This window comes from Sceloporus occidentalis, unplaced genomic scaffold, assembly GCF_023333645.1.
Source record: "Sceloporus occidentalis isolate IW3139 unplaced genomic scaffold, rSceOcc1.0.p SCAF_523, whole genome shotgun sequence".
In the NCBI taxonomy this organism is placed as follows: Eukaryota; Metazoa; Chordata; class Lepidosauria; order Squamata; family Phrynosomatidae; genus Sceloporus; species Sceloporus occidentalis.
The window spans coordinates 19,012-45,662 of record NW_028317503.1 but is presented as its reverse complement, the minus strand read 5'-3'; the positions used below and the strand labels follow the sequence as shown (position 1 = coordinate 45,662).

The window sequence follows — 26,651 nt, the reverse complement described above, 5'->3', positions numbered from 1 at the left end:
GACGCCTTGTGAGATGTGACTCCTTCCATCGGAACCCCACCAGAGCCAAGTGACCGTCCCCGTTTGTTTAATTAGCGGAGGGGGGGGGGGGTTCGGTGTGAAATTGTTTTTTTCTTGCATTCTTACACTTCTCATGTCTGAAAAGTGTCGTTATTTACTAATCGCAGGTTTATAAGGAGGATCTACCTCAGCTAAAGGAGCAATGCAAAGAAAAACACCGGAGTGCTTCTTCCAAGAGACGGGAGCGGCCGCCCGTGAACAGCATCCGGCTCCACTTTGTTCACGGGTGAGAGGTGTTTACACTCTTTATACCCGTGGCAGTAACGTGGCTCCGGGTGACATCACGTCGGGGGGAAAGTTCTGTTTCTCGGGGTCCCCGGGTCACTGCGGAGAAACTCTGGGTCGTGGGAGCGGCGTTGTGGCACGCCCCACTCCCCGCCCACTTCCCCTCCAATCACGGCCAGTTTTCCAGCGCAGGGGGACCGCCTACCAGTGCCAGGGGGACCGCCCACCAGAGTCTGCGGGACCACTTCTCGGCATCCTGAAAAGGGAGGGCTCCAGGTAGCTGGATGTTCCCAGTTATGGCTGGATGCGAGTCCTGGTCCCTGGACTCTCTGACTAATGAAAGTCTATGGAGGATGGGACTTCATTAGCATCGCCATAAAGCATCAGCTCAGTGTGATGTTTGAGTCGGAAAGTCACCCAAAATATCACATGACTGACAGGTCTGCAAGGGAGTTTATTTAGAAAACATATAAAACTAGTTTTTTTACTTATTCAGAGTCGTCCTTCCCGTTGTGTAAACCTTTCTCGGGGTCTCTGCAGGTATCGGGGGTACGACTGCCGCAGTAACCTGTTTTATACCCAGACGGGAGAGATCGTCTACCACGTGGCAGCCGTCGGGGTGGTGTATAACCGTCAGCAGAACACGCAGAGGTTTTATTTAGGGCACAACGATGACATCCTATGCCTCGCCATTCATCCGCTGAAGGACTATGTAGCCACCGGCCAGGTGAGTCCTCCGATCGGCAGCAGCTCTGAGATATTCATTCCCCGGGGCCGCTTCTGCCCCTCTCCTGATACGTTTGCTCCGTTTTTAGGTGGGTCGTGACAGCGCCGTGCATATCTGGGACGCGGAGACAATCAAACCTCTCTCCATATTAAAGGGACAGCACCAGTACGGAGTGTGCGCCGCGGACTTCTCGGGTCAGACTTTTATTTACTTCTAAAAGAGAACGACCTCGTTAGAGGAGACTGCAGGAACCTGCCTGACGCGTTTCGCACGCACGGCTCGATCGGCAGCTTCTGTGCGAAACGCGTCGTCACGGAAATGGGGTTTATTCAGAATTCTTATCGTAGAATAGAATGTGGGGTAATTGGGGGCAGCAAGGCTGATCCGGGGCAGATGGTGACGCCATAGACAGCCCTGGAATAGTCACAGAGAACACTGGATAGTACTGTGTTTGTGTGTTTTGTGCGCTGGATCCGTCATGGATGTGTGTTTTGTGCGGCGGATCCGTCATGGATGTGTGTTTTGTGCGGCGGATCCGTCATGGATGTGTGTTTTGTGCGGCGGATCCGTCATGGATGTGTGTTTTGTGCGCTGGATCCGTCATGGATGTGTGTTTTGTGCGGCGGATCCGTCATGGATGTGTGTTTTGTGCGGCGGATCCGTCATGGATGTGTGTTTTGTGCGGCGGATCCGTCATGGATGTGTGTTTTGTGCGGCGGATCCGTCATGGATGTGTGTTTTGTGCGCTGGATCCGTCGTGTTTGTGTGTTTTGTGCGGCGGATCCGTCATGGATGTGTGTTTTGTGCGGCGGATCCGTCATGGATGTGTGTTTTGTGCGGCGGATCCGTCATGGATGTGTGTTTTGTGCGGCGGATCCGTCATGGATGTGTGTTTTGTGCGGCGGATCCGTCATGGATGTGTGTTTTGTGCGCTGGATCCGTCGTGTTTGTGTGTTTTGTGCGGCGGATCCGTCATGGATGTGTGTTTTGTGCGGCGGATCCGTCATGGATGTGTGTTTTGTGCGGCGGATCCGTCATGGATGTGTGTTTTGTGCGCTGGATCCGTCATGGATGTGTGTTTTGTGCGCTGGATCCGTCGTGTTTGTGTGTTTTGTGCGGCGGATCCGTCATGGATGTGTGTTTTGTGCGGCGGATCCGTCATGGATGTGTGTTTTGTGCGGCGGATCCGTCATGGATGTGTGTTTTGTGCGGCGGATCCGTCATGGATGTGTGTTTTGTGCGCTGGATCCGTCGTGTTTGTGTGTTTTGTGCGGCGGATCCGTCATGGATGTGTGTTTTGTGCGCTGTATCCGTCGTGTTTGTGTTTTGTGCGGCGGATCCGTCATGATTGTGTGTTTTGTGTGTTTTGTGTTGTGCAGCGGACGGAAAGCGTTTGGCCACGGTGGGCATCGATGACAATCACACTGTTGTTCTCTGGGACTGGAAGAAAGGAGAGAAGCTCTCGGCAGTCAGGTTAGTAAATCCAGACCGACATCTCTGATGGTTTATTGGACGATAGACGGCACGGGTTGTATTTGTAGCGTTTCGGGACACGCGGCCCCCGGATTTACGCGCCGGGCCACGTCCGGATCTGTGAGGGTCTTTCCGGGTCTTTCCATTTGTAGCAGAATAACTTTTTTTGGTTATTATTGACTTTTAGAGGAAGCAAAGAAAAGATCTTCGCGGTGAAGATGAATCCGTTCACTCCGGACAAGCTGATCACGGCCGGCATAAAACACCTGAAGTTCTGGAGACGGGCAGGTAAAGTGAACAAGACAGACATTTAATAGAACCTCAGAACCCGCCGGCAGATCGGCCCCATCCGGCCCCCGTCTAGTCACCCGTTTCACCTGCTGTAAAGACTCAAACCTTAATCAGTCGTTGGTCTCGTCTTAGATTCAGGAGCCGTATGTCTATCCCATGCATGCTTAATACCCTCACTGTATTGCCCTCTACCACCTCTGCTGGGAGGCTGTTCTATTTATCTACCACCCTTTCAGTAAAGTAAAATGGAGAGTAAAACACAGCAGCAATACTTTCAAGACCTTTAGGAGTCACTTGCTGTATAAAAAGGCATCTGGGGAAGTTACTGATCTCCTGGGTCATTCATCACTTAAAGCTTTTAATAACACCGCCGGCCTCTGCAGGAAAGATCCATCGTTATTAGCGAATATTAGCACGGAGAGAAACTCAGGGAAAACGCATGAATAACCAGAAATCCATCATCTGACCTCAATCTGTAATTAGAAAATATTTGTTTAGCTTTTTGTTTATATTATTGCTAAAAGCAACAAATCCTGAAAAAAATGGAAAAATGTGTATTTGGCTTTTTGTGGTCTTCTATCGCCACCTAGTGGACAAAAACCCAATTACACCTCTGAATAACATTACATTATTATTATTATTATTATTATTATCATTATTTATTTTTTTATAGTTCCAACAATTTACACATTACATTTATTTATATGGCCCTAGCAGAGGCCGTGGCGCTGTTACAATAGGTGGAGAGTAAAATTGGCTCTTATATGTATATTGTATAGTTTCATTATATTTATATATATATATATATATATATATATATAATATATACAGCTTATAGATCTCCTTTCCTCTGGCAGGCGGAGGTCTGATCGGACGCAAGGGCTGCGCAGGAACCGGATCGAAAAGCGAGACCATGATGTGCGTGGTGTATGGCTGGACGGAGGAGATGTCCTTTTCTGGAACATCTACCGGAGACGTTTGTATCTGGAGAGACCTCTTCCTCATGAAAACGGTTAAAGCCCACGACGGGCCGGTGTTCAGCATGCACGCTCTGGATAAGGTGAATTAAATTGGTTTTCCCCCAAAACGTGTCCCCATGTGACACTTTGCACCAGAGACAAAGCTCCTGGCGCTATGGTTCCATATAGATTGGGAGCTTTACACATATAATTTGTGACACACACATATATATATATATATATATATATATACATATGAAGATAAATGTTTCCATTGGGAGAGAAGATTCCATGGTTGAGGTATAAGCAATGTCTAGAGCCAAACCACCATGGGGAAAATATTAGCCCTATTCGAGGGGTGAGGCTAGGGCAGGATAGGGCAGAGTTGTCGGGGAACTTCCGTGATGCTTGTGTTTGTTTCCCGTCGCAGGGCTTTGTAACGGGAGGAAAGGATGGAGTGGTAGCTCTTTGGGACGATGCCTTCGAACGATGCCTCAAAACCTACGCTATAAAAAGGGCTGCGTTGGCCCCAGGATCTAAAGGTGATTTATCCCGCTCCAGCGGGCAGGTCTTTTGTTTAACCCCTCTGGGGCTGGTGGCAGCACCGATGCGTAACCTTACATTGATGCACGTGGTTCCCCCGTCACTTCTCAGCTAGTCCGTTCTAAAGGTTAAGACGGCGTTTGGTGAGAGGAGGAAGGAAGAAGCTCTGGCTCTCCTCGCGTTCTCCCCCAAACATCCTAACATTACCGGGAATCTTGAAATGCTGAATCCGTGTTCCAAACAGGGCTTTTGCTAGAAGACAACCCGTCCATCCGTGCCATATCCCTGGGCCATGGTCACATCCTGGTGGGAACCAAGAACGGGGAGATTCTGGAGGTGGATAAGAGCGGACCCGTCACTTTACTTGTTCAGGTATTAGATTTCTTTCGTTTCACTTTTTCTTGGTAAAAATTCTATAATCCATCATAACGAGACCATTATTGTCACCAAAATCATCCGATTCCATTCGGTTGGTCCGGAGCAGGTTCAGGTACCGGGGGAAAGTCCTTACTTACGTCTGGAAATGGCCACTGGGACTTTGCGTCTCATAAAATGTCAACCTCTATCGGCTGTTTGCGTCTCATTGAGCCAAACGGTCCCCTGAGGAACCCTTAAATCCTGGCAGGCGCCGTCACTCTGTTACTTTAATATTCACACCCGGACATTCGGAGACGGAGCCCTCGTGAGTTCTGCTCCCGCAGCCGTTATCCGTCGGCAGAGATAATGATCCTGAGAAGACATTGAAAGATTCCGCCGCCTTCCTTAATGACGCGGCCGCTCTGTCTCTGTTTAACCAGGCGGGTTTCCCCGCGGCTGGGCGACGGATCTTAGTGAAGTAACACGATCATGGCGATTCCCTTCCCTGTTTCATTTTTTTTTTTTTTTAGGGACACATGGAGGGAGAGGTTTGGGGTCTGGCCACTCACCCTCACTTACCAATCTGTGCCACCGTAAGTGAAGATAAGACCCTCCGAATTTGGGACCTGTCCCCGAGTCACTGCATGCTGGCTGTTCGCAAGCTAAAGAAAGGTAACGTTAAGAGGTTGGGGGGACGAGAGAAAAACGAGCTAAAATGCAAAATGTTTCCATGGCGATTGCCCTTGATGGGTGTCCGTAGCCGGCACCCACTTACCTGTGTGCTTTTTTTTCCTCCCCAGGCGGAAGATGCTGTGCCTTCTCCCCGGACGGTAAAGCATTGGCCGTCGGACTGAACGATGGGAGCTTTTTAATCGTTAATACAGACACGATGGAGGACCTGGTCTCGTTTCACCATAGAAAGGACGTCGTCTCCGACATTCGCTTCTCCCCTGGTGGGTAACGGGCCGAGCGACGCTCAACCTCCCTCTCTTATTTAATGCCTTCGGAATTCCAGTGGCCCCGAGCTTTCATTTCATGGAGCGTTGGCGTCGGTTGCGTTCTTAGAAGCCAGTCCCACCGCTTGCGTTTGATGCCGTGTGTTTGCGCGTTGATCCGTTCCGCGGTGCGTTTGGGAAGCGATCTGTTTTACGGCCGCTTGTGTTGCAGGCGCGGGGAAGTACCTGGCCGTGGCTTCCTACGACAACTTTGTAGACATTTACAGCGTGAAGAGCAGCAAGCGGGTCGGGGTCTGCAAGGGATCGTCCAGCTACATCACGCACATCGACTGGGACGCCCGAGGTGAGGGGTTACCGTCCCGTGCCGGTGAGGGGTTACCGTCCCGTGCCGGTGAGGGGTTACCGTCCCGTGCCGGTGAGGGGTTACCGTCCTGTCCCCGGGAGGCCGTTTCAGCATCGGGTCTACTTCTAGAACACCCGTCGCCACGAGATAAATCTGTCAATTATTATTGTTATTATTTGATGTATTATTTGATGTATTAATAATTTTATTCATTTTTGATCTGATCTACAAAACTACTTTATTCCCGACCAATAATTATCCCTCGTTTTTTTGTAATATAACGAAAACCATGACAGCGTAAAAAATCCCTTATTATTGTCTTATCTCAGAACGGAGATCTTTTTTTTTACCTTCGTAGCCGGTGCACGGATAAGGCGTGTAGTGATGTCATACTTCAACAGGAAGGTTGGAGCCCAGAGGGGTTGGGTGGCCATCCTACCTGTAGTAGGAAATCCTGGGCCCCTCAGCAAGTTGTGTTCAGGGCCCCCCCCCCATGTCTCACAATGTTAACATATCAGGGTATGCTGGGTAACAGAACATTTAGGGGAGCTGTTGGGTCCCCTTAGAACCCGGGGGTCTGTACTACGCTCGTGGTGGGAGAGCGAGATTCTGAGGTATCCCCCCATCCCTTTACGGATGTGCCGGCTGAGAGTTGTGTGTCCCGGCAGCCGTGTAACCCTCCTGTGCTCTTTTCAGGGAAGCTGCTGCAGGTGAACACGGGGGCCAAGGAGCAGCTCTTCTTTGAAGCCCCCCGAGGGAAGAAGCAGAACATTCTCAGCCAGGAGGTAAGGTGAAGAGCGGTCGCTGCTTTCTGAAGCCCGTCGGTGGACAAATTATTATTATTTATTGTTTTATATAGCGCCATCATATTCCGTAGCGCTGTACAAAGGGTAGACGGGACTAGAAGAATATAACAATATGATTTACAGAGACAGCAGGGGGCAAATATACAATAATAGTATTTTCTGCATGGAAACGAATGCGATAAAGGAGCCTCTGTTTGTATTTTTGGTCATAATTAATTACTACTACTACAACTACTACTACTAATAGTATTAACTAATACTAATAACACTACTACTACTAACAATAATAATAATTATTATTATAAAAATACTATAAATAATACTAATAACACTACTACTACTAACAATAATAATAATTATTATAAAAATACTATAAAATAATACTAATAACACTACTACTACTAACAATAATAATAATTATTATAAAAATACTATAAAATAATACTAATAACACTACTACTACTAACAATAATAATAATTATTATAAAAATACTATAAAATAATACTAATAACACTACTACTACTAACAATAATAATAATAATTATTATAAAAATACTATGAAATAATACTAATAACACTACTACTACTAACAATAATAATAATTATAATAATACCATGTAATAATACTAATAACACTACTACTACTACTAACAATAATAATAATTATTATAAAAATACTATAAAATAATACTAATAACACTACTACTACTAACAATAATAATAATTATTATAAAAATACTATAAAATAATACTAATAACACTACTACTACTAACAATAATAATAATAATTATTATAAAAATACTATGAAATAATACTAATAACACTACTACTACTAACAATAATAATAATAATTATTATAAAAATACTATGAAATAATACTAATAACACTACTACTACTAACAATAATAATAATTATAATAATACCATGTAATAATACTAATAACACTACTACTACTACTAACAATAATAATAATAATTATTATAAAAATACTATGAAATAATACTAATAACACTACTACTACTAACAATAATAATAATTATAATAATACCATGTAATAATACTAATAACACTACTACTACTACTAACAATAATAATAATTATTATAAAAATACTATAAAATAATACTAATAACACTACTACTACTAACAATAATAATAATTATAATAATACCATGTAATAATACTAATAGACTACTACTGCTTCTAATAATAATATCTAATCATCATCTTGCTGAAAGATCCCCTGGTAGCCAACATTACCCGTGTAGGTCAACCTCCGGGAGTGTATACTCGGTGTGCTAGGAGTGTACACTCAACTACCTATTTCTCAGGTAGAAAAGGTTTCCTGGTCGTCGTGGACGAGTGTCCTGGGTCCGAGCTGCGAGGGCATCTGGCCGGTGATCGGCGAAGTAAGCGACGTGACGGCCGCAAGCCTCACCGGCGATGGCAAGGTCTTGGCGACCGGAGACGACTTTGGCTTCGTGAAGCTGTTCCGGTACCCGGTTAGAGTACGTATTCAAATACATTTGCTTCGGACGTCCGCGGCGGCTGTTATAATGACTGATCTGCGCGCCGGCGGGGAAAGGGTTACTCCGTTAACGGCCCCTGATGCCCCTTGTCTGGTTCTCAGGGGAAGTTTGGGAAGTTTAAGAGGTACGTGGCACACAGCTCGCACGTCACCAACCTGCGCTGGGTACACGACGACAGCCTGCTGGTCACCGCCGGGGGTCTGGACACGTCGCTCATGCTGTGGACCCACGATGCCGAGGGGCACCGGGAGAGCAGGCAGTGCGACAGCGAGGAGTCCGACCTCGACTCCGAGGAGGACGGAGGTATGGACAACAAAACGCGCGGCCGGGAGGGGAGCCAATCACAGAGCTCTGTGTGTACAGGGTGCACGCGCCAACCGGTTACTTTAATCGGGCAATACAGCTTTATAAACGTAGCATGATGTCACTGAGTTTTAGTGTGATGCGGCATCTCTCGGTATTCTTAAAAGTCATTAAATTGAAAAAAATATCCCGGAAAGAAAAAATAACTTTAGGCTTTCTAGAAACAAACCTGTCTCCCTATCAGGTTACGACAGCGACGTCACCAGAGAGAACGAAATGAATTACACCGTCAGAGCTTTATGCACCAATATCCGGCCGATGGTGGGAATCAAACCGCACCTCCAGCAGAAGGAGCTGTCTCTGGATGAGAGGTAGATGTGACGGGGCGGCCGGACACGGGGACCGGCGGCGATCCTGCTGGATTAATGGCTGTTCGGCTTTAGGGCTTCGTTTGGGCTGCCGTTGGCTCTGAGACGGCGCAGACTTTCTAGTTAGAGGCCATCTACTGACTAGTCATTTCATTACAATAATTATACGTGATAAGGGCCGGCCCTGCATAATGTATACTGAAATCAGTGACATTAAACTGTTCCTTTATAACCATACCTGGGAACTTCTCCGGTTCTGCTGGTCGCCACCGGAAAACTCGGGGTCCTAGACCATTTCCCCCTTAAACAGAAGCGTGCTCCACAAAGTCAGTGACGACCGCCCAGTGACATCACCGCGAACGCCCAGTGACATCACCGCGACAGTCTAATAACATCAGCGCGACCGCCCACTGACATCAGCCATAGCTCACTCGATCTTACACGTCACCTGCGTGAAAATGTAACCCTTTCTGTGCCGGATGAATACTCTGTTAACCTGCCTTTGCCGTTAACCCCTTTTCCGCTCCTAACCCATCTCTCTGCTTCCTCCCGCCGTCCCGTGAAGGCAGGGCGTAGTCAGGTAAGCAGCCGAAAACTCAGAACCGTTTCTCCGATGTCATTTACAATAGACGGGAAAACTCACAGGACCCGATACTGCGTTAGAGAGTTAACCCCTCTAACGCCACAGGGTCGTGTAATTGTAAAACTATATAAATAGCGATAAACAACAGCGTTAAGAGTGTTTGTTTTGCTGTATTTTTCCTGGCAGAGGAGAGCAGCAGATGTTCATTTAATTGAAGTTTTCTTACATCGGTTATCAAATGCCAATCCGAACCTTCTAATTACCCCGGGAATGAATGAAGCGCAGTCTGTGAAAACCATACAGGGGTATTAAGCCTCCCTTTAGCAGTAATGTCTGCGCCCCGCATTAAATGAACTGGAAAATTAAACAGACGCAGGTTCAAATGTGATATCGTTTATTGGGGGTCGGGGAAGATGCCAAGGAGAATTTTTTTGCCGGCCATTAATATTTATGGCAACACGTCCGTTTCAGCACAGATCAAAAGGCTTACTAAAGGAATGCATCCGCCACCACGCTGCGGCAATTACAAATGACCTATAACGTTTTGCATTCGATCGGGGGATTGTATAGAGGAACAATGTGTCCGTGTTTAAGGAAATACCCTGAATATAGTTTTATTACGTTTTTCAGGGGTTAACAACCAGGATTTATCCTTCGAATTATCATTATCGATTGATATATTGATATGGGGCCATCATATTCCGTAGCGCTGTACAATGAATACCTGCGTCCTTTACATGCAGCCTCCGCTCCTTTTACGTCTCTGATCCTCCACCTTTAGCTGTCCCTGTGTATGTAATTCTTATCTCTTTCTCACCTGCTGCTCTGTAGAGGTTCCAGGTAATTTTGTTCCTCTAAATGTTGTTTCATCCCCATCTATTTCATCTTCACTTTTCGGTATCCAGTGATCTGCCGTCTGAATGTCGTCAATGTATCTTACGTCGTCGATGTACCCATCGTCGTGCATATTCCTTCTTCATACATTTGTTTCAAAGGCTTTGTTTCCGTCCCGTGATGTTCTATTGAATCTTAATCATAATCATGAGACTTCTTCACAGCGGGGTGGAAAATGTTTTAAAACCTTCACATCCTTCCGACTGGTCTGTGGGTCAGGAAACGTCACGGCAGATCTTACGAGGGACGTTTTTTTATTAACGGTTTTCTGTTTTCAGACCTCCCGTTAGTCGGGCATTACCGCCCCCCGAAAAACTTCAGACTAATAACGTTGGCAAAAAAAAGAGACCCATTGAGGTACGTATGTGACCGCTCACAGCCGACTCTTTGGGTAATTAAATAGAATGTTAAAAATTTAATTTATTAATATATTATTATAAATATTCAGAATGTATTCATATATGAATGATATAAATATTAAGGATTTATTAATATATTAATGATATAGATATTCAGAATGTATTAATATATTAATGATATAGATATTCAGAATGTATTAATATATTGATATAGATATTAAGGATTTATTAATATATTATAAATATTCAGAATGTATTAATATATTAATGATATAGATATTCAGAATGTATTGATGTATTAATGATATAGATATTCAGAATGTATTAATATATTAATGATATAGATATTCAGAATGTATTAATATATTGATATAAATATTAAGGATTTATTAATATATTATAAATATTCAGAATGTATTGATGTATTAATGATATAGATATTCAGAATGTATTAATATATTGATATAAATATTAAGGATTTATTAATATATTATAAATATTCAGAATGTATTAATATATTAATTATATAAATATTCAGAATGTATTAATATATTGATATAAATATTAAGGATTTATTAATATATTTAATGATATAGATATTCAGAATGTATTGATGTATTAATATATTAAGGATTTATTAATATATTAATGATATAGATATTCAGAATGTATTAATATATTAATGATATAAATATTCAGAATGTATTAATATATTAATGATATAGATATTCAGAATGTATTAATATATTAATGATATAAATATTCAGAATGTATTAATATATTAATGATATAAATATTCAGAATGTATTAGTATATTGATATAAATATTAAGGATTTAGTAATATATTATAAATATTCAGAATGTATTAATATATAAATGATATATAGATATTCAGAATGTATTAATATATTAATGATATAGATATTCAGAATGTATTGATGTATTAATGATATAGATATTCAGAATGTATTAATATATTAAGGATTTATTAATATATTAATGATATAAATATTCAGAATGTATTAATATATTAATGATATAGATATTCAGAATGTATTAATATATTAATGATATAGATATTCAGAATGTATTGATGTATTAATGATATAGATATTAAGGATTTATTAATAAGGAGGTTAAAGTTGTGTGTTTCGTCAAACTCCTGCGAATAAACAAAATAAATGCTGCTAATAATAAGTAGGTTCTAATCTAGAACTCTCCGAAAACAAACGGACTCCTTAAAGCAAATCCCACACTTCGCTAGATGCTGTAACGTTTGTAACGTTTGTTCTGTGACGGCAGGATCTGGTTCTGGAGTTGGTGTTCGGATACCGGGGAAGAGACTGCCGGAATAACGTCCATTATCTCAATGACTGCGCTGATATTCTGTATCACGTGGCGTCGGTCGGCATCCTGTACAACGTGGCTACAGGTTAGCGGAGCGCTCGTTATATCACCTTTTTACGTTTAGAATGTTCCGGCTCCGGATGAGAACATCGACTGGACCTTTAACCATGGAAAATCTTCTCCAGCGGCCTCCAAAAAATAAATCGGACTGGTATTTTTGTAACTGGAATCGGGCTTTTCAGTATTTGTGGATTGTTGTACGTTTCTAGAGCAGGCGATCGCTCTATCCTCTAATCTGACAGCGTTGCCTCGTTTCAGGTTCTCAGAGCTTCTACCAGGAACACACGGATGACATTTTGTGCCTCACTATAAACCAACACCCCAAATTCACCAACATTGTGGCAACTGGCCAAGTAGGTATGTTTGTACGTATTACCCTCAGACTTGGAGCCTCCTCGGTGCATTGACCTGTCCGGCATTCTAATGCTGCACGTGCATTCTGCTCTCAAATGCTTGCCGTTGTAGATCGGTCGGATACTAATAGTGCGTTCTAATAGTGCGTGTATCAATCTTCTGAAATTACTATCGCATGTTACATTCTAATACCGGCGTGCATTCTAGATTCTGATGCAGTGTGTGCTTTCTAACTGATACAAAGTGTGTATGCTAATGTTGTACGTACATTCTAACATTCAATACAACATATGCATTCAAGGCTGGCGGAAGCAACTATAACAAAGAGCTGCCTTTAGCTGAAATGCAACCTACCCTACCCTGTGTGTATTATAACAAATACTGTGTGTGTATTCTAATTAAATACACTGTGTGCATTCTAATATATTGTGTGCAATCTAAATAAATACACTGTGCGTTCTGATATACTGCGTGCATTCTAAATAAATACACTGTATGCATTCTAATGTAGTGTGTGCATTCTGAATAAACAAATTGTGTGCATTTTAACTAATATAGTGTGTGCATTCTAATGTACGGTTTGTATTCTAACTAAATTAACTGTGTGAATTCTAGCAAGTTAATACATCGGGTGCATTCTAACTAATTAATAAACTGTATGCATTCTAACTAAATATATTTAACTAATATAGTATGTGCCTTCTATAACATATGACTTGAATTCTAACTAAATCCATTGTATGAAACTAAATACACCGTAAGTAGTCAATCATCTGTGCATTCTAATATAGAGTGTGCAGTTTAATACACTGTGTGCATTCTATCTCAGTATTTACTTATTTAGTAGACATTTCTAATAAAGCCCTGGACTTTGTTCTGATCCGAGTCATTCAAATAAAATGCCCCCGTATTACGGTGACGGAGCGGCTCTTTGGTGGCTTCCGCGGTGCATTGTGGGGATGACAAATGTGTGCTTTTAACCCTTTCAGTACCGCAGTAGTATTGCATTTCTTGTTAATGGTGCAAAATGCGTTGGCAAACAGTGTTTCCTTAAAAAGGATACATTTTATCTGTCACTGTATTATATTATTTATATATATACTTAATGGTGATTCCCTTTCCAGCAGTGCAGGGGTTAATAAGCTGTGGGTTTGCCCATTCCTGGTTATAATGAGCCCATTTTGTTTGTTTCAGGTGATGCGGCCGATATGTCTGGTGAGTGAGGGACGGGGATAATATTGGGTTATAGTTCAATAAAAAGATTGTTAGGCTTTGTGTGAGTATTGCCGGGGGGGTTCCATGTGCACGGCGCCGGTAACCGGGGGCTCTGTGTGCACGGCGCCGGTAACTGGGGGCTCTGTGTGCACGGCGCCGGTAACCGGGGGCTCTGTGTACACGGCGCCGGTAACTGGGGGCTCTGTGTGCACGGCGCCGGTAACCGGGGGCTCTGTGTGCACGGCGCCGGTAACCAGGGGGGTTCTGTGTAACTTCAGGTTGAATACAATAAGACCTTTTAACCCCTTTGCTGCTGCAGGGAAGTGGCTGAGATCTGATAGCGATTCACGAGCTTCTTCCACGCGTGTCTTTGCAGCGACGGCGCCGTCTATCCACGTGTGGGACGCAATGACCAAGCAGACGCATTCCGTCCTCCGCTGCTATCACTCCAAGGGCGTTTGTTCCGTCAGCTTCAGTGCCACCGGCAAACTCCTCCTGTCTGTCGGACTGGACCCCGAACACACCATCACCATATGGAAGTGGCAAGAAGGTACCGTCCCGTTATCCCGGCAAACAGCAGCCGCATACCCCTCCCCTGATTATTATCATTGTATTGTTTACTATAGCGCCATCATATTCCGTGGCTCTGTAGAATGGGTGATACCTGATGCTCCTCTCTCCTCCACCGATGCCCCTCTCACCTCCCCTCATACCCCTCCCTCTCTTCCCTGAAGCCCCTCTTTTCTAGGAGCTCAGAATGTTTGCTGGGTATGGGGGGATCGCAGGGTTCTACGGCCCTAAAAGCCCCGATAATGTGTATAGAAACAGCAGGGAACGGCTTTATAAATTAAACGGGGGAAATAAAACCCATTATTCTTCCTCTAAATGCCACTTAAAAAGTCTGGGTAAAGCCCCGCCCCCAGCCACAGCTCTAACCGCACCCACTAAGACAAATGTGCCCTTTGCGCTGATGCCCCCCTCTGTTTCATATCGGGACCCCCATTACTTCAGACGCCTTTATTTCTTCTCAGGGGCCAAAATCGCCAGCAAGGCCGGTCACAATCAGCGCATCTTTGTGGCCGAGTTCCGACCCGATTCGGACACCCAGTTTGTGTCTGTCGGGGTGAAACACGTGCGGTTCTGGACTCTGGCCGGGAGGGCGCTGCTCAGTAAGAAGGGCATGCTGAGCTCCATCGAGGACGCGCGCATGCAGACCATGCTGGCGGTGGCATTCGGAGCTGTAAGTGTCCGATCTCTGCGCGGACTTTCTATTTATTCTCTCTTATTTATTCTCAGCCGAGGGGCCGGAGAGAGCCCAAGGTGCCCCCCAGCATAACAAGCTCACGGGGAGAAATGCGTTAATAAAATTATTTTAAGACCATTAACGATTCCTAAAGCCAACGAAGACCTGCTATTGGCTGCGTTCACGTATCTCTTGTTGATAATGATTGGCCCTCGTCTGTTTTGCGGCCTCTTCGCAGGGTAACCTGACCTTCACCGGGACGATCAGCGGGGACGTCTGCGTCTGGAAAGACCACATACTGTCTAGGATCGTGGCCAAAGCTCACAACGGGCCGGTGTTCACCATGTACACCACGCTGAGGGACGGCCTGATCGTCACAGGCGGGAAGGAGAGGCCGTAAGTGATTCTGATTGACTCCTGGGACGGTGGCGGAAAGGAAGTGACACGCAGGAAGTTCCTTCCTTCCAAGGGAAATCATTCCATTTCACAAATCTAAGAAATGTCAATGGTTTCCGGCGAGAAGATCTGCGCTTTTCCAGAAAAAATTATATTGACCAAATTTGTCATTGATTTGATTTTTATTAACCCTTCTTGGGCGATCTGCCCCATACACAGGCGCGGTGCTGATGCCAAAGTTACTTGTTTCCCGTCACAATGTATCCTCCTCCGGTTAAACGCAACGCCGATAACAAGCCATTTTGGTCTCTTTAGATCTAAGGAAGGTGGCGCGGTGAAGCTCTGGGATCAGGAACTGAAAAGATGTCGCGCCTTCAGACTGGAGACGGGTCAGATAACGGACTGCGTGAGATCCGTCTGCAGAGGGAAGGTAAAAGCCGTACGGACACCGTGACCGTATCGCGATGTGGCTCTGTCTCAATGTAGCCCCCGGTAAGGCGACGCACTACGGCAGGTCTACGTTATAGGCTTACCGGCAATAAATCAATATGGCGGTGCCGATCAATATGGCAAACAAAGAACTTCAGAAGATGGTTCCCCTCATACGATTCCACTGTTTGTATTAACGAATACTCCGGACTCTTCTCTCTTGGTCCATGTCAGGTCTCCATCAGTTTGAGGCTTGGCTCACAGAGAGGAGCCCCCAATATGGCGGCCTATTTGATCCCTTGGTTTTTATACTCTTCAGGGTAAAATCTTGGTGGGAACTCGCAACGCAGAAATCATCGAGGTTGGCGAAAAAAACGCAGCGTGTAACATTCTCATTAACGGACACATGGAAGGACCCATCTGGGGGCTGACCACCCACCCAACCAGAGACCTCTTTCTGTCGGCCGCAGAAGACGGGACAGTCCGGCTGTGGGACATCGCAGACAAGGTGCACAAAAACTCTTCGTTATCATTCTTTGGATTAAATAGCGCTGGGAGAAAAAACGTTAACCTCTGGGGTCCCCCCCTCCGTCCTTTTTTTTTTTCTCATAGAAGATGCTGAATAAGGTGAATTTAGGGCATGCTGCCCGCACGGTGTGTTACAGCCCGGAGGGGGACATGGTAGCCATCGGCATGAGAAATGGAGAATTCATTATCCTTCTTGTAACCTCCCTGAAGATCTGGGGCAAGAAAAGAGACAGAAGGTCAGCTATTCAGGACATCAGGTGAGATCAGCGAGAGGCTTTATATGCTACGGGGACGCAGGTATCTATACAGTACAGGTACTTATAGATAGAATCCCCCGCCAGGGTTTCTCGGGGGTTCAGTTAACAAAGACTACAAATCTGTTATTGTTTATTTTAAAAAATGCGGTTTTTGCCCCAACGGCTTTCCGCACAGATTCAGCCCGGACTCCCACTTCTTGGCCGTCGGCTCCAGCGAGAACGCTGTGGATTTCTACGACCTGACGATGGGCCCGTCGCTGAATCGGATCAGTTACTGCAAAGACATCCCCAGCTTTGTGCTGCAGATAGATTTTTCTGCCGACAGCCGCTACGTCCAGGTACCTCCTGCGGCTCTCGCCGTCGCCGCGTGTTTGTGGAAGTACCATTTTTGTGTGACGGGTCCTTTTGCCGCCGAAGAACAGCTGAGGATGATGAGATTTGTAAAGAAAAAAAAAATAGACCACTGGCTATCGATTTATCTTTTAAACGTTAATTCTTTGGGTTATGTTTAAACACATACTATGACGGAGCAAATAAGGTTTGCCGCCCTAAGTAAGATCCACAACACTCAAAGTTGCCCCGGAGACATGATATTATACGTTTATTTCACGTTCTCCTTTGCTTATCCTCCTCGGGTTTCTTTCGTCATCCTCAGGTCTCCACCGGATGTTACAAGCGACTGATCTATGAAGTGCCTTCCGGGAAACTGCTCACCGAGCAAGCCCTGATCGACAGAATTACGTGGGCTTCCTGGACCAGGTGGGCATCCGTACCTCGGGCCGAGCCCCCCTTTTATATTATCGCACCTGTTACAATGTATCCTCTTCACTAAGAAGCCCACACGTCCTTTGTATCCCTCCGAATTGATGGGATGATATTATTATTAGTATTAAGGTTATATTAGAATGTTAGAAACATCCTCGCCTGTTTCTGCTGCCCGAGGAAGGGGGCGATCTCTAGACTTTTCACACCCATTCCATTTCAGAATGTAAGCGACCCGTCTTTTTTGGCTAAACCTCTTTTCTCCTCATCTTCCGTCCAGCGTCCTCGGAGACGAGGTGGTCGGAATCTGGTCCAGACACAACGAGAAGTCGGACGTGACGTGCGCCTCCGTCTCTCACTCAGGAATAAGCCTGGTTACCGGGGACGATTTTGGAACGGTCAAACTATTCGACTTCCCCTGTCCTGAAAAATTTGTAAGAGCTCTTTTTGCATATTTTTTTGCGTTTGATTGACAGCGAGCCGTCGGCGGCCGAGCTCCAGGTTAACGCTGGTGTCACCAGAGATCCCTCAGATGGCTGTCCGCCGCCGGCAGACGTAGGAGACGTTACGGGTGAAGTCGGGCAGCGAGGTCCAATGAGAAGAACGGGTCAAAGTTTTTAGGAGAAAGAGAAATACGTTTTAATTACTCCAGATCGAGGGAGAGCGTTGTGCTAAACGTCACGTTTTCGTTATTTTAATTCTATTTTGAATTATCTTTTGCCGTCCGACTAACCTCATCATTCCATGCTTTGTCTTCATGGCGTATTCTATGTTTGCAGGCGAAACACAAGCGCTTTCTGGGGCACTCTGCCCACCTGACCAATATCCGCTTCACCAGCGGGGACAGGTACGTGGTCAGCGCCGGAGGAGACGACTGCAGGTGAGGTCAAAGCCCCGGCTTACCCCAATACTCTAGAATTTAGCATTTTATTTTTGTTACCTGTTGGTAAAACACCCCCCTGATTCTGCCTCTCGGTCGCTGCAGCTTGTTCGTATGGAAATGTGTGCATATGCCGCACTGACGGGAACCGACCTGCCGAGCGCCGCTCACTCCACCTCTCAGGCCAGGTGCGATGGGGGATTCTCTTTGAGTCTGCAAGGAGTGATGCAGAGTCACGGAGAAGGTACGGGGGCAAAACTACCACAGTCAGAGACCCCTTTTTGGGGGATCTTTTGGAGGCTCACAGGCAGGCATGTCCACTTCAGAGGATTTTTCCAAGCAAGCCCACATGGAGAAAGCATGCGTCCGCCCCGTCCCGAGGACTGATGAGTGTTGTCTTTTAAAGCAGACATCTTTTTTTGGACTGAGTATTAAAGATTCTCACTTGCCAGCTTGGGCGACCGGCTCGTCTATCAGAGGGCTGCTCGATAACTTGTTTACGGACGAACCGGCAGCCCACGGCCGCCCCCGAGGGTCCAAGATCGGTCCAGCTGCTAGTGACCCGCACGACCTGGCGTGACGATCTACTCAAGACCACGTTCGACTAGCCGTGCCAGCGGGGATGCGGCTCGCTTTCCGAGTGCCTTCCCTACACTCCCAAAGTTTAATGACTCCTGTATTTGCCTTGTAAGTCAAACTGCGCGTCACAGGATGAAGTTGCCATACCTGCATCTGTGCTGCTTGTTCTCCCTTCCATGGAGCTCTTACCCTGAAGATGTTATATAGGCTGTCAAGCTGTGTATTTTAACCCCGCGGTAGATCGTTGTGGTCGCCGAAGGGGCTATGGGTGCATTTATCCTAACAAAAAAAGTGATAAATATAATTTCCTACACATCCTCCTGACATTCCTTAATAGTTTGTCTACTAGAAGGGCTACTAAGACTCAGTATTGGGCTACCAATTATCAGAGGAAGGACCTTCAGACCAAATTGGGGTAAATGCAGGAGAGAGAGAGTTATTTACAAGTTCTAAAGACGTCCGGCTTGGGAAAACCTCCAAATTATTTTATATTTGCTCCGGGGGGCTCTCTATTAAGCGCCAGCCGGGGAATGAAAGTAAGAACAGGGGGCTCGATAAAGCGCCAACATATTCAGTAGCGCTGATTCAGGAGAGTGAAAGAAAGTCTGCACCTGACTCAGGAAAGGAAAGAGAGCGAAATATGCCGGCAGACACCACATAGAGGGCGAAATGCACCGGCAGACTGCACAGAAACGGGAGATGGAATGATTTTACATTTGGTTTGATAGTTTCCTCCTCTCCAAAGGGACCATAAACCCGATGAAAAAGTGCCAATCAGGGGACGCTAGCTAGAAAATTAACAATTATAGCAACCGATACATAATAAATTTAAGATCAGCCCTTCTGTGTTTCATATTTATTGCCCGGATTTTCATCAAAACCCTTCTACCGCGGACCAGAAAGAGACAGAATGCGCCGTTGTCGCGTCTGCAAGATGGGTGATTTTTTTTTTATTTTTTTTTTGTTATTTTTGGAATAGATGTTGGCCAAATAAAGGTCAACTTCTGGCTTAAAAGAAAGGAAAACGGCAACCTGTATTTTAAAAATAAAATGTATTATGAAGGGCAGTCAGATAACAAGCGATGTTCCAGTTTGTTTATAAAAATACAGGGGGGAAAAATTGAGGTCAATGGTTGAGGTTTTTCCCACCCAGCGGCATATAAAACCTGGCAGAAAATCACAGAAACGCCCCCAACAGTTTTACATAAGAATCTAAAAACACAGGGAAAAAAAAAAAAAAAAAAAAAAAGATTAAAACCAAAAATATGTAAATTGTGGGATTTCTTCCTCCTCCTTGCTGGTGTTACAAAGAGACAGACCCTCTCCCGCTACGCAGTCAGTCACTGAGGAGAGACACAAAGTTCAGAAATTATATTTCTGTCTCTAATATACAGTATAGGTATATCATGCAAATATTACTCCATTTCCCACAATCCCTCAGTGCAGATTGCACTGGAACCCCATTGGTCGGCCCGAGTAGGAAGCCGCTTTCTGTTTTCTCTCCCCGTATTGTTTTAGTGGACGGCGCGTGAGCCTCTAGCATTAGATTGTCCCTCCGTAACGCTATTATCACAAATATCTCAGGGCGACGGGGCGATTTATACCCCGTGACGGGGCAACAAGATGGCGGCTCGTGTATACAGGGCAACGGGGAATGAGTGAAATTTTGTATTAAAGAGTGAAAGAAATGCATTATATTATCCCCTCTACATTGACCATGAGGGCTAAAATAAGGTCAAAACTTCATGTTATGGCACAGACAAAAATGATATATAACTGCATCAAACCTTTTCATGACAGACAGACAGACAGACGACTCCCCCTGCATGCACTAAAGAGAACCCAAGACCAGAAGCCCTACCTGGCTTGTGACCGAATCCACGTCAGGGCATGGCGGGGTGGAACCGAGGATGACGGGTGGTAAAACTTGCAGTCCGACCGCGTGCAGTGCGTGCTGAACCTGCAGTGCTGCGGGAGCCAGACAAAAACCAGCGTTAGAACGAGGACGGTGAACATCCACGACGGAGATTACTTCGACGAGGCACACGTTACCTTGGGGTGGTAGAACGGGCAGTCTGTTTTCTTGCATGCTGGGAAGTAACGGCACTGCTGAGCGGCGGGATGCGTCCCTTGTTCTGGAGTAAGAACAAAATACACGATGAAGCAGCCCTTGCACCCGCGGAAAGGTTTTCTAGAAATCAGACTGAGGGTTACCTGGCTTTAGCGGAGCTGCAGGTAAGCGCCTGCTGGCGTGCGTGAAAGGGCAATCGGCTTTGGTGCACTTCGCGTCGTATTTACAGTTCGGGTGGATGAAGAAGCACTTATCAGCGAATCGGCATTTGGGGAAAGCCCTGGAGAGACCAGAGAGGGTTCATCAAAACACGGAACAGACACACAAAAAGAAACACCCGCTTGCTGGATTATGTATAGAGAGCAATACCCCCCCTAGTGCAGGACTATCTAGGACCGTTACAGACCCCCCTCCCCCCAGTGCAGCACTATCTGGGGCTGTTAGAGTAGCGCAGGTACGTAGGGCTCTTACTTGCATGGCGCCGTGGGGTGGTGGTAAGCACAGCTGTCTGCGTTCTTGCACGCCGGCCAATATTTGCAGCGTTCGTTAATCTTCTCCTTGGTCTCCATTAACACTGCGAAGAAAGAACAGACAGGTATTTGGTTTCTGTGGCCCGTGGCAGGTACCGATGCCCCCTTTAATGTGTGTGCGCTCCGTACGAGAGCGGCAAGGTTTCAGTGGATGGGGCAGGTAGTATTAAGCCCCACGGTTAACCCTGTCCTGCCAGAGGGCACAACAATCACCCAGCCTTAAAATTAAGAGCAAGAAGTGCGTGTCCTGGAAGAAGCTCACGTGTAAAGCGGGCTCACCGTCTGTGTCGTGGAGCGGCTCTGGCAGGAGCTGCGTCGGATAACTCTGCTCCGCTCTGCTCAGCTTGCTGTACGGCTCTGGATACGTTTCCCCCTCCTCTGTGAAACACATGGGTTCCTCCTCTGGTTCCTGGTCTGACAGGTACCCAGGGGGGCTGGGGACTCCATCTAACGTCACAATGAACTTGGGGCTTGCTGGTTTCTCATAGGTGGATCCTTCCCTGATGAAACAAAACAGGGACATTATACCCAAAATAAATTAGGGGTCACCAGGTTCAGCACCATCGGGGAGACCGTCCCCTGCAGCCTAGTCCCGGGTAGCTTCAGCCAGTCTGGGTTCTATCCTGGTTTGGAGATCCTCACCTAGGCTGAATAAGACGTCCTGGCTGGGGTTGGATCTCGCCTGCTGGTTGAGCCGCGATGCTCTGGGGCGGCGGGGCAGAGAGTTTTGTTCTCTTCAGAATGAAGGATCTGCTGTCCACGGGTCTGAGAGTTTCAGCCTCTCGGGGGTCTAATGGAAACAAGACACGCAGTACGGATAAAATTAGACAACACTTATTTAAGGAGCCGGGGGTTAGAAACTCCAACGGAAATTGGAAATATTAGTTACAGACAGGGACCCAAACCTTGTCTTTTGAGCGGAGGCTCCTCGGGGTCCGGCTGAAGCCTGGAGAACAAGTCCCTTCTGTACATGGTTTCTGAGAAGACACAAATCCACATAAACTAAATGAATGAAATGTTATTACACGTTATATGCGATCGCTGCGAGGCTGGAAAAACAAAAAACAGGTTAAAATAATCTGCATTTCCATATAAAACCCGTTAATCGTCCCAACTTTTATTCTTCCTCCTGCGGAAAAGGATGGAAAAGCCCGCCTGCTCCTGAAGTAACTACTAAGCTCTCGATCCAGTGGATCCCTTAACATAGGATGTCAGAGCCGATCACGGTCAGCATACGTTGAGATTATCGCCGTACGGTCCGTCATATACATATCAGAGAGCCTGAAGAAGACGGGCTTTCTGAGATGTTTATGTGGCTCGGCATCTTAGTCGAGGAACGTGCTGGCCGAAAATGGCCAAAAACAGGGACCAACCTGCTATCTCCGCTCCGGTGGGAAGCATCTCCACGCCTGCCGCGGGCTGCTCTCTCTGCTCCAGTGCTCCCTGCGGATCTGTCTGGTAATACAGCATGGCCGCCTGGCTCCTCATTAGAATCAGCTCCTCTTCCGAACGAGCCCTCGGGGCCACGGGCACTGTTTGCTTTTGGGGAGCTGCTATGGCTGAAAATAAAAAGTAAAATTCGGATCAAAAATAAATACTTGGGAGGAAGTTTTGATTTTATTTTACTAACACTCCATTTTACTCCAAGCAACTAAATATCAAAGCTACCATGGGGATAATTACACTAAAGGAACGCGGCCAGGTATTTTAAAGGTCACGGTGAGGGTACGTTGGAAGAACATTATACCCCGTGGCACGTTATATCTTTGCGCCCTAGAAGGAGGCAAACCTTTTGGCTGCTACTTTATCTAAAACGCTGATGCAAAGCTGGGTTGTGTTCCTCTCGGACTCCCCTAAAATCAGGGAGCTCAGCTTAGCCCCCATTGCTCTGTAGTGCGCGGATACACTTTTACCCCCATGCTGTTACTGGTTACGGGGCTTTCCTACCTGTGGTGTAACTGGTTGTTTTGGTCACAGAGTCCTGCGCTTCGGAGATGGCCTTCAGAATCAGGTTCTTGTTTGCCTGTTTGGACGGAGGGAGGGACGGCCTAAAAATGCAGAGGGTACGTCAAACGCGCTGAATAGTCATGGGGTCCCTTTTCAGGGTTTGGAAGACCACCAGGAGACGTTAACCGTTACACCGATATAAACAAACTATATGTCTAACGCACTCGTGCAACCTCCCCCCAAAGGCTGACCCAAACCGCCGAACACGCGGCCTCGTTTGTACCTTCTTTCTGGCCTGGCGGGCACCGAGACGCTGCTGGAAACACCAGTCGTGTGAGTGATATATTCCTCCTCTTCCTCCTCCTCCTCTTGTTCTTCTTCACCACCAAAAGGAACCCTCTTCACTTTTACAACAGAACTTACTACGGGGAGCTTCCGCTTCCGCGCGTCTTCATGCTACAGAAATAAAAAATTACCCACTGAATACAAAAACTTCAAACTACAGGGACCACCGTATTCCATATCCAAACAAAACGCCAGGAACGGACCAGACAAGCAGGGAGTAAATACTCATTCAAGAGCGCCGCTCACACTCACTTCCAGAGACACTCTAGCAGATGAGGTGTGTAACGTAGATCTGTAGGTCTCGGACACTCTAGACGGATCTCGGGAGCTGTACAGGGCTTTGGTGTTCGTGCCGGCCGGTCTCCCGACAGAGGGTCTGCCGGGGGGGAGTCGCTGTAAAGCGCTGCCGCTCTCCGTGTCGCGGTACGCTTGCTGCCCGCTGCCGGGGGGCCTGTACAGCTGGGCCGTGGGACGAGCGTTTCTGTAGGTGGAAGCGACCGCCGATCTCTTCCTGGACTGAAAGGCGTTCTCGGACACGCAGGCCACGTCATCGTTAAAAGGGTCGTCCACATCAAGTTTAATATCGATGACAGCCTCTGAAGGGGACAGTTCCCTGAGGGGTTTTACTGTAGACATGAGGCGGGCAGCTGCCCCAATGTCAGAAGAAACCCTGAAAAAGAAAGAGTGAAGGTCAACAACGAGTCCCACCCGATACCATGACGGTGTTGGGTGCTGAAAGGAGATTGGGTGCAGTACCTCTCGTGTCTGGTGCTGGAGGCCGCCGCCGCCGTCTTCGCATCTCGCCTCCCATCCTCTCTACTGGAGGGCAGGGATGGCAGCGGTGGCAAGGAGCTCTCAAAGATGATAGCCTCAGATGCCTTCAGGCTGTTGGACTCTGAAAGAACTTCAACTCATCAACGCGGGTTATACTGACGTTCACAGTGGAGGTGGCCATCTAACGTATCTCCATCCAACACAGCAATAAGACATTATATAATATTCTACATTCAAGCATTATCTATCTATCTATCCCATTCATAAAATAAAAAATAAATGAGCCGGCATGGACCTAAAAAACGACCCCACGGATGCCGCTGCCGCGTCCACTGAATCCCCCCTCGCGTTTTTCGGTAGAACAAAGGAATCCGTGGATTTCCACCGGAAACAAGAAAGATTTAAGGGGTCACTGACCTGGTGCGGCTGAGCGCAGCTTATCGAGGACCCCCTGCAGCCTGCGGACAAAAACACGAGTCAAAGATTACTAAACAATCACAGAATTCCCTGCGCAACGCAACACAAGGCGAGACGGGAGACGCTCGCAGCGTGATTTTCTTCGGGAATAAAATACTCGCCGTGAGACGTTTCATTATCATTACTCTGTTTGCAAGCGGCTTCAATCGCCTCCGAAAAAGATGGCGGCTCCCTGACTTTTACCATTTTATGTCCCTAATTTCAAGGAGGAGGGTGAGTTCAGAGGGGTCACGTAAGGTTTGTGACCCCCGAGGTAGTAGCACACGGGCTGAGGCTTCCCAAGGTAAGTCAGAGGCATGCATGTGCGTGTGGGGGTATATTATTAGCGTGCGCGCATCAGGGTATGTTATTAGAGTTTGTGAGTGAGTGAGTGTGTGGAATGGGCATGTTAGGGTGAGGGTGAGAGCGTGGGCGAGAGCGTGGGCGAGGGCGTGGGCGAGGGCGTGGGCGAGGGTGAGAGCGTGGGCGAGGGTGAGAGCGTCCCTCCTGAGATCGGGCTCTGGATCCACCGGTAACATAACGCCATTTAGCGGGCGCCGCGGGCACTCACCACGTGGTAAACCTGCAAGTGTTGCTCCCAAGGAAGAGGGAAAGGTCATCGGTCATCTGTTCTTGACTCTTCTTATTGGCCACCATGACCATGATGTAATCCGGAAGTTCCTCATCTAAAAAGATATACAGATTCGGGGATCACGGATCACGTGTAACGTGTATAACGGTAAAGTATGACAGACGGACAATCACTATGACGTGTAACACGTACCGACATACGCGCCCAGCTCCTGGAGTTTGCCCTTGATGGCCGTCTGTAAGAAAAATGTAAATGAGACAAAAATCCGGATCAGCGGCCCCGGGGGCCTCGGTCACCAGCAGTGACAGTCCCTGTAGATCAGGGCCACCCAGACGCCCCAAACTACTGCGCATGCTGCCGGGACAGGGCGGTTAATTAACCACGGCGGTGGCAGAAACAGAATCAACTGCCGATCGTCGTTTATTTCACCAGAGCTCGGGGACACCGGCCTCACCCCTGCACTAGATTAGATTGCAAGCTCTGCTCTCACACTCAGGAGTCTGCAGTGACCCCAGGTGCTGGTTACACAAATCTGCCCCCCCCCGTTAAACACCAGGGTCTACAGACTAAAAAACCCTTACCCCAAACCCTGACCCCACACACCCCAAACCCTGACCCCACACACCCCAAAGCCCTCCCCCCCACTCTCCTCCTCCCAACACGGACCCAGGACCCCCCACAACATACTGCCCTAAAGCCCCTGCCTCCGGACCCCACACAGCCCACTCCGGTCCCCCCCCTGCGAGCCCCGCACCCGAATCTTTCTGCTGATCTCCGTCCCGATCTCCATGGTAACAGCTGAGACCGGTGCAGCCGGTACACGGTCCTCGGGCTGCCGGGGAAAGATATCCGGGCAGAGCGGCCGCGACGGGGGGGGAGAGCTGAGCGACACCTGGCGGCGAGGAGGAGGAACTGCAGCACCAGCACACCGGAAGTGGCAGCTGCACCCGCTGCATGCCCACTGCACTTACTGAATTCCCGCTGCTATTACCTTCACCTGCTGCACCTACCTGCATCCACTACACCTACTGTAAATATGGAATTCAGATGAAGAGCATTTTTTATTAAATACACCTCTTGTTATATACCCGCAGACTGGTTTTTGTT

General features: G+C 46.8%; 2 protein-coding genes across 4 annotated transcripts in view; one reads left to right on the top strand and one right to left on the bottom strand.

The window, feature by feature from the left end:
* Positions 1-18,392, top strand: part of LOC149271420 (echinoderm microtubule-associated protein-like 5) — a 41,688-nt gene extending 23,296 nt beyond the window's left edge. Inside the window, exons 13-44 of one of the 3 annotated variants that reach the window (XM_089507441.1) lie at positions 168-286; positions 826-1,012; positions 1,101-1,206; positions 2,392-2,485; positions 2,673-2,773; positions 3,634-3,836; positions 4,166-4,277; positions 4,523-4,650; positions 5,166-5,307; positions 5,436-5,588; positions 5,803-5,934; positions 6,631-6,719; positions 8,074-8,250; positions 8,373-8,574; positions 8,819-8,945; positions 9,508-9,522; positions 10,357-10,365; positions 10,698-10,776; positions 12,082-12,211; positions 12,445-12,543; positions 13,735-13,755; positions 14,132-14,305; positions 14,787-14,995; positions 15,237-15,394; positions 15,710-15,824; positions 16,143-16,331; positions 16,436-16,608; positions 16,784-16,946; positions 17,264-17,367; positions 17,651-17,804; positions 18,150-18,250; positions 18,356-18,392. In XM_089507441.1, the coding sequence (XP_089363567.1) occupies positions 168-286; positions 826-1,012; positions 1,101-1,206; positions 2,392-2,485; positions 2,673-2,773; positions 3,634-3,836; positions 4,166-4,277; positions 4,523-4,650; positions 5,166-5,307; positions 5,436-5,588; positions 5,803-5,934; positions 6,631-6,719; positions 8,074-8,250; positions 8,373-8,574; positions 8,819-8,945; positions 9,508-9,522; positions 10,357-10,365; positions 10,698-10,776; positions 12,082-12,211; positions 12,445-12,543; positions 13,735-13,755; positions 14,132-14,305; positions 14,787-14,995; positions 15,237-15,394; positions 15,710-15,824; positions 16,143-16,331; positions 16,436-16,608; positions 16,784-16,946; positions 17,264-17,367; positions 17,651-17,804; positions 18,150-18,250; positions 18,356-18,392 (4,002 nt within the window). The remainder of the gene's footprint in view (positions 1-167; positions 287-825; positions 1,013-1,100; positions 1,207-2,391; positions 2,486-2,672; positions 2,774-3,633; positions 3,837-4,165; positions 4,278-4,522; positions 4,651-5,165; positions 5,308-5,435; positions 5,589-5,802; positions 5,935-6,630; positions 6,720-8,073; positions 8,251-8,372; positions 8,575-8,818; positions 8,946-9,507; positions 9,523-10,356; positions 10,366-10,697; positions 10,777-12,081; positions 12,212-12,444; positions 12,544-13,734; positions 13,756-14,131; positions 14,306-14,786; positions 14,996-15,236; positions 15,395-15,709; positions 15,825-16,142; positions 16,332-16,435; positions 16,609-16,783; positions 16,947-17,263; positions 17,368-17,650; positions 17,805-18,149; positions 18,251-18,355) is intronic. The other 2 variants (XM_089507442.1, XM_089507443.1) reach the window with 2 other exon arrangements.
* A 1,563-nt stretch (positions 18,393-19,955) lies between these two features.
* LOC149271419 (zinc finger CCCH domain-containing protein 14-like) lies at positions 19,956-26,334 on the bottom strand. Its single transcript, XM_089507454.1, has 17 exons — positions 26,299-26,334; positions 25,737-25,779; positions 25,524-25,638; positions 24,914-24,954; positions 24,431-24,617; positions 23,975-24,392; positions 23,661-23,833; positions 23,378-23,478; positions 22,840-22,983; positions 22,336-22,407; positions 22,073-22,211; positions 21,710-21,930; positions 21,372-21,474; positions 21,044-21,180; positions 20,882-20,964; positions 20,691-20,797; positions 19,956-19,995 (listed from the first exon to the last, which is right to left on the bottom strand). The coding sequence occupies exons 1-17, from the start codon at positions 26,332-26,334 to the stop codon at positions 19,956-19,958; spliced, it is 2,160 nt and encodes a 719-aa protein (XP_089363580.1).
* Positions 26,335-26,651: the final 317 nt, after the last annotated feature.

What these genes read in the sequence shown, in the direction of transcription:
- LOC149271419 (XM_089507454.1), bottom strand. Translation starts at nt 26,334, where the DNA reads ATGGAGATCGGGACGGAGATCAGCAGAAAGATTCGG. An exon ending in AGATCAGCAGAAAGATTCGG is followed by an intron (nt 25,780 to 26,298) that starts GTGCGGGGCTCG and finishes TTTTTCTTACAG; the next exon opens with ACGGCCATCAAGGGCAAACT. An exon ending in CAACACCGTCATGGTATCGG is followed by an intron (nt 24,393 to 24,430) that starts GTGGGACTCGTT and finishes TTTCTTTTTCAG; the next exon opens with GGTTTCTTCTGACATTGGGG.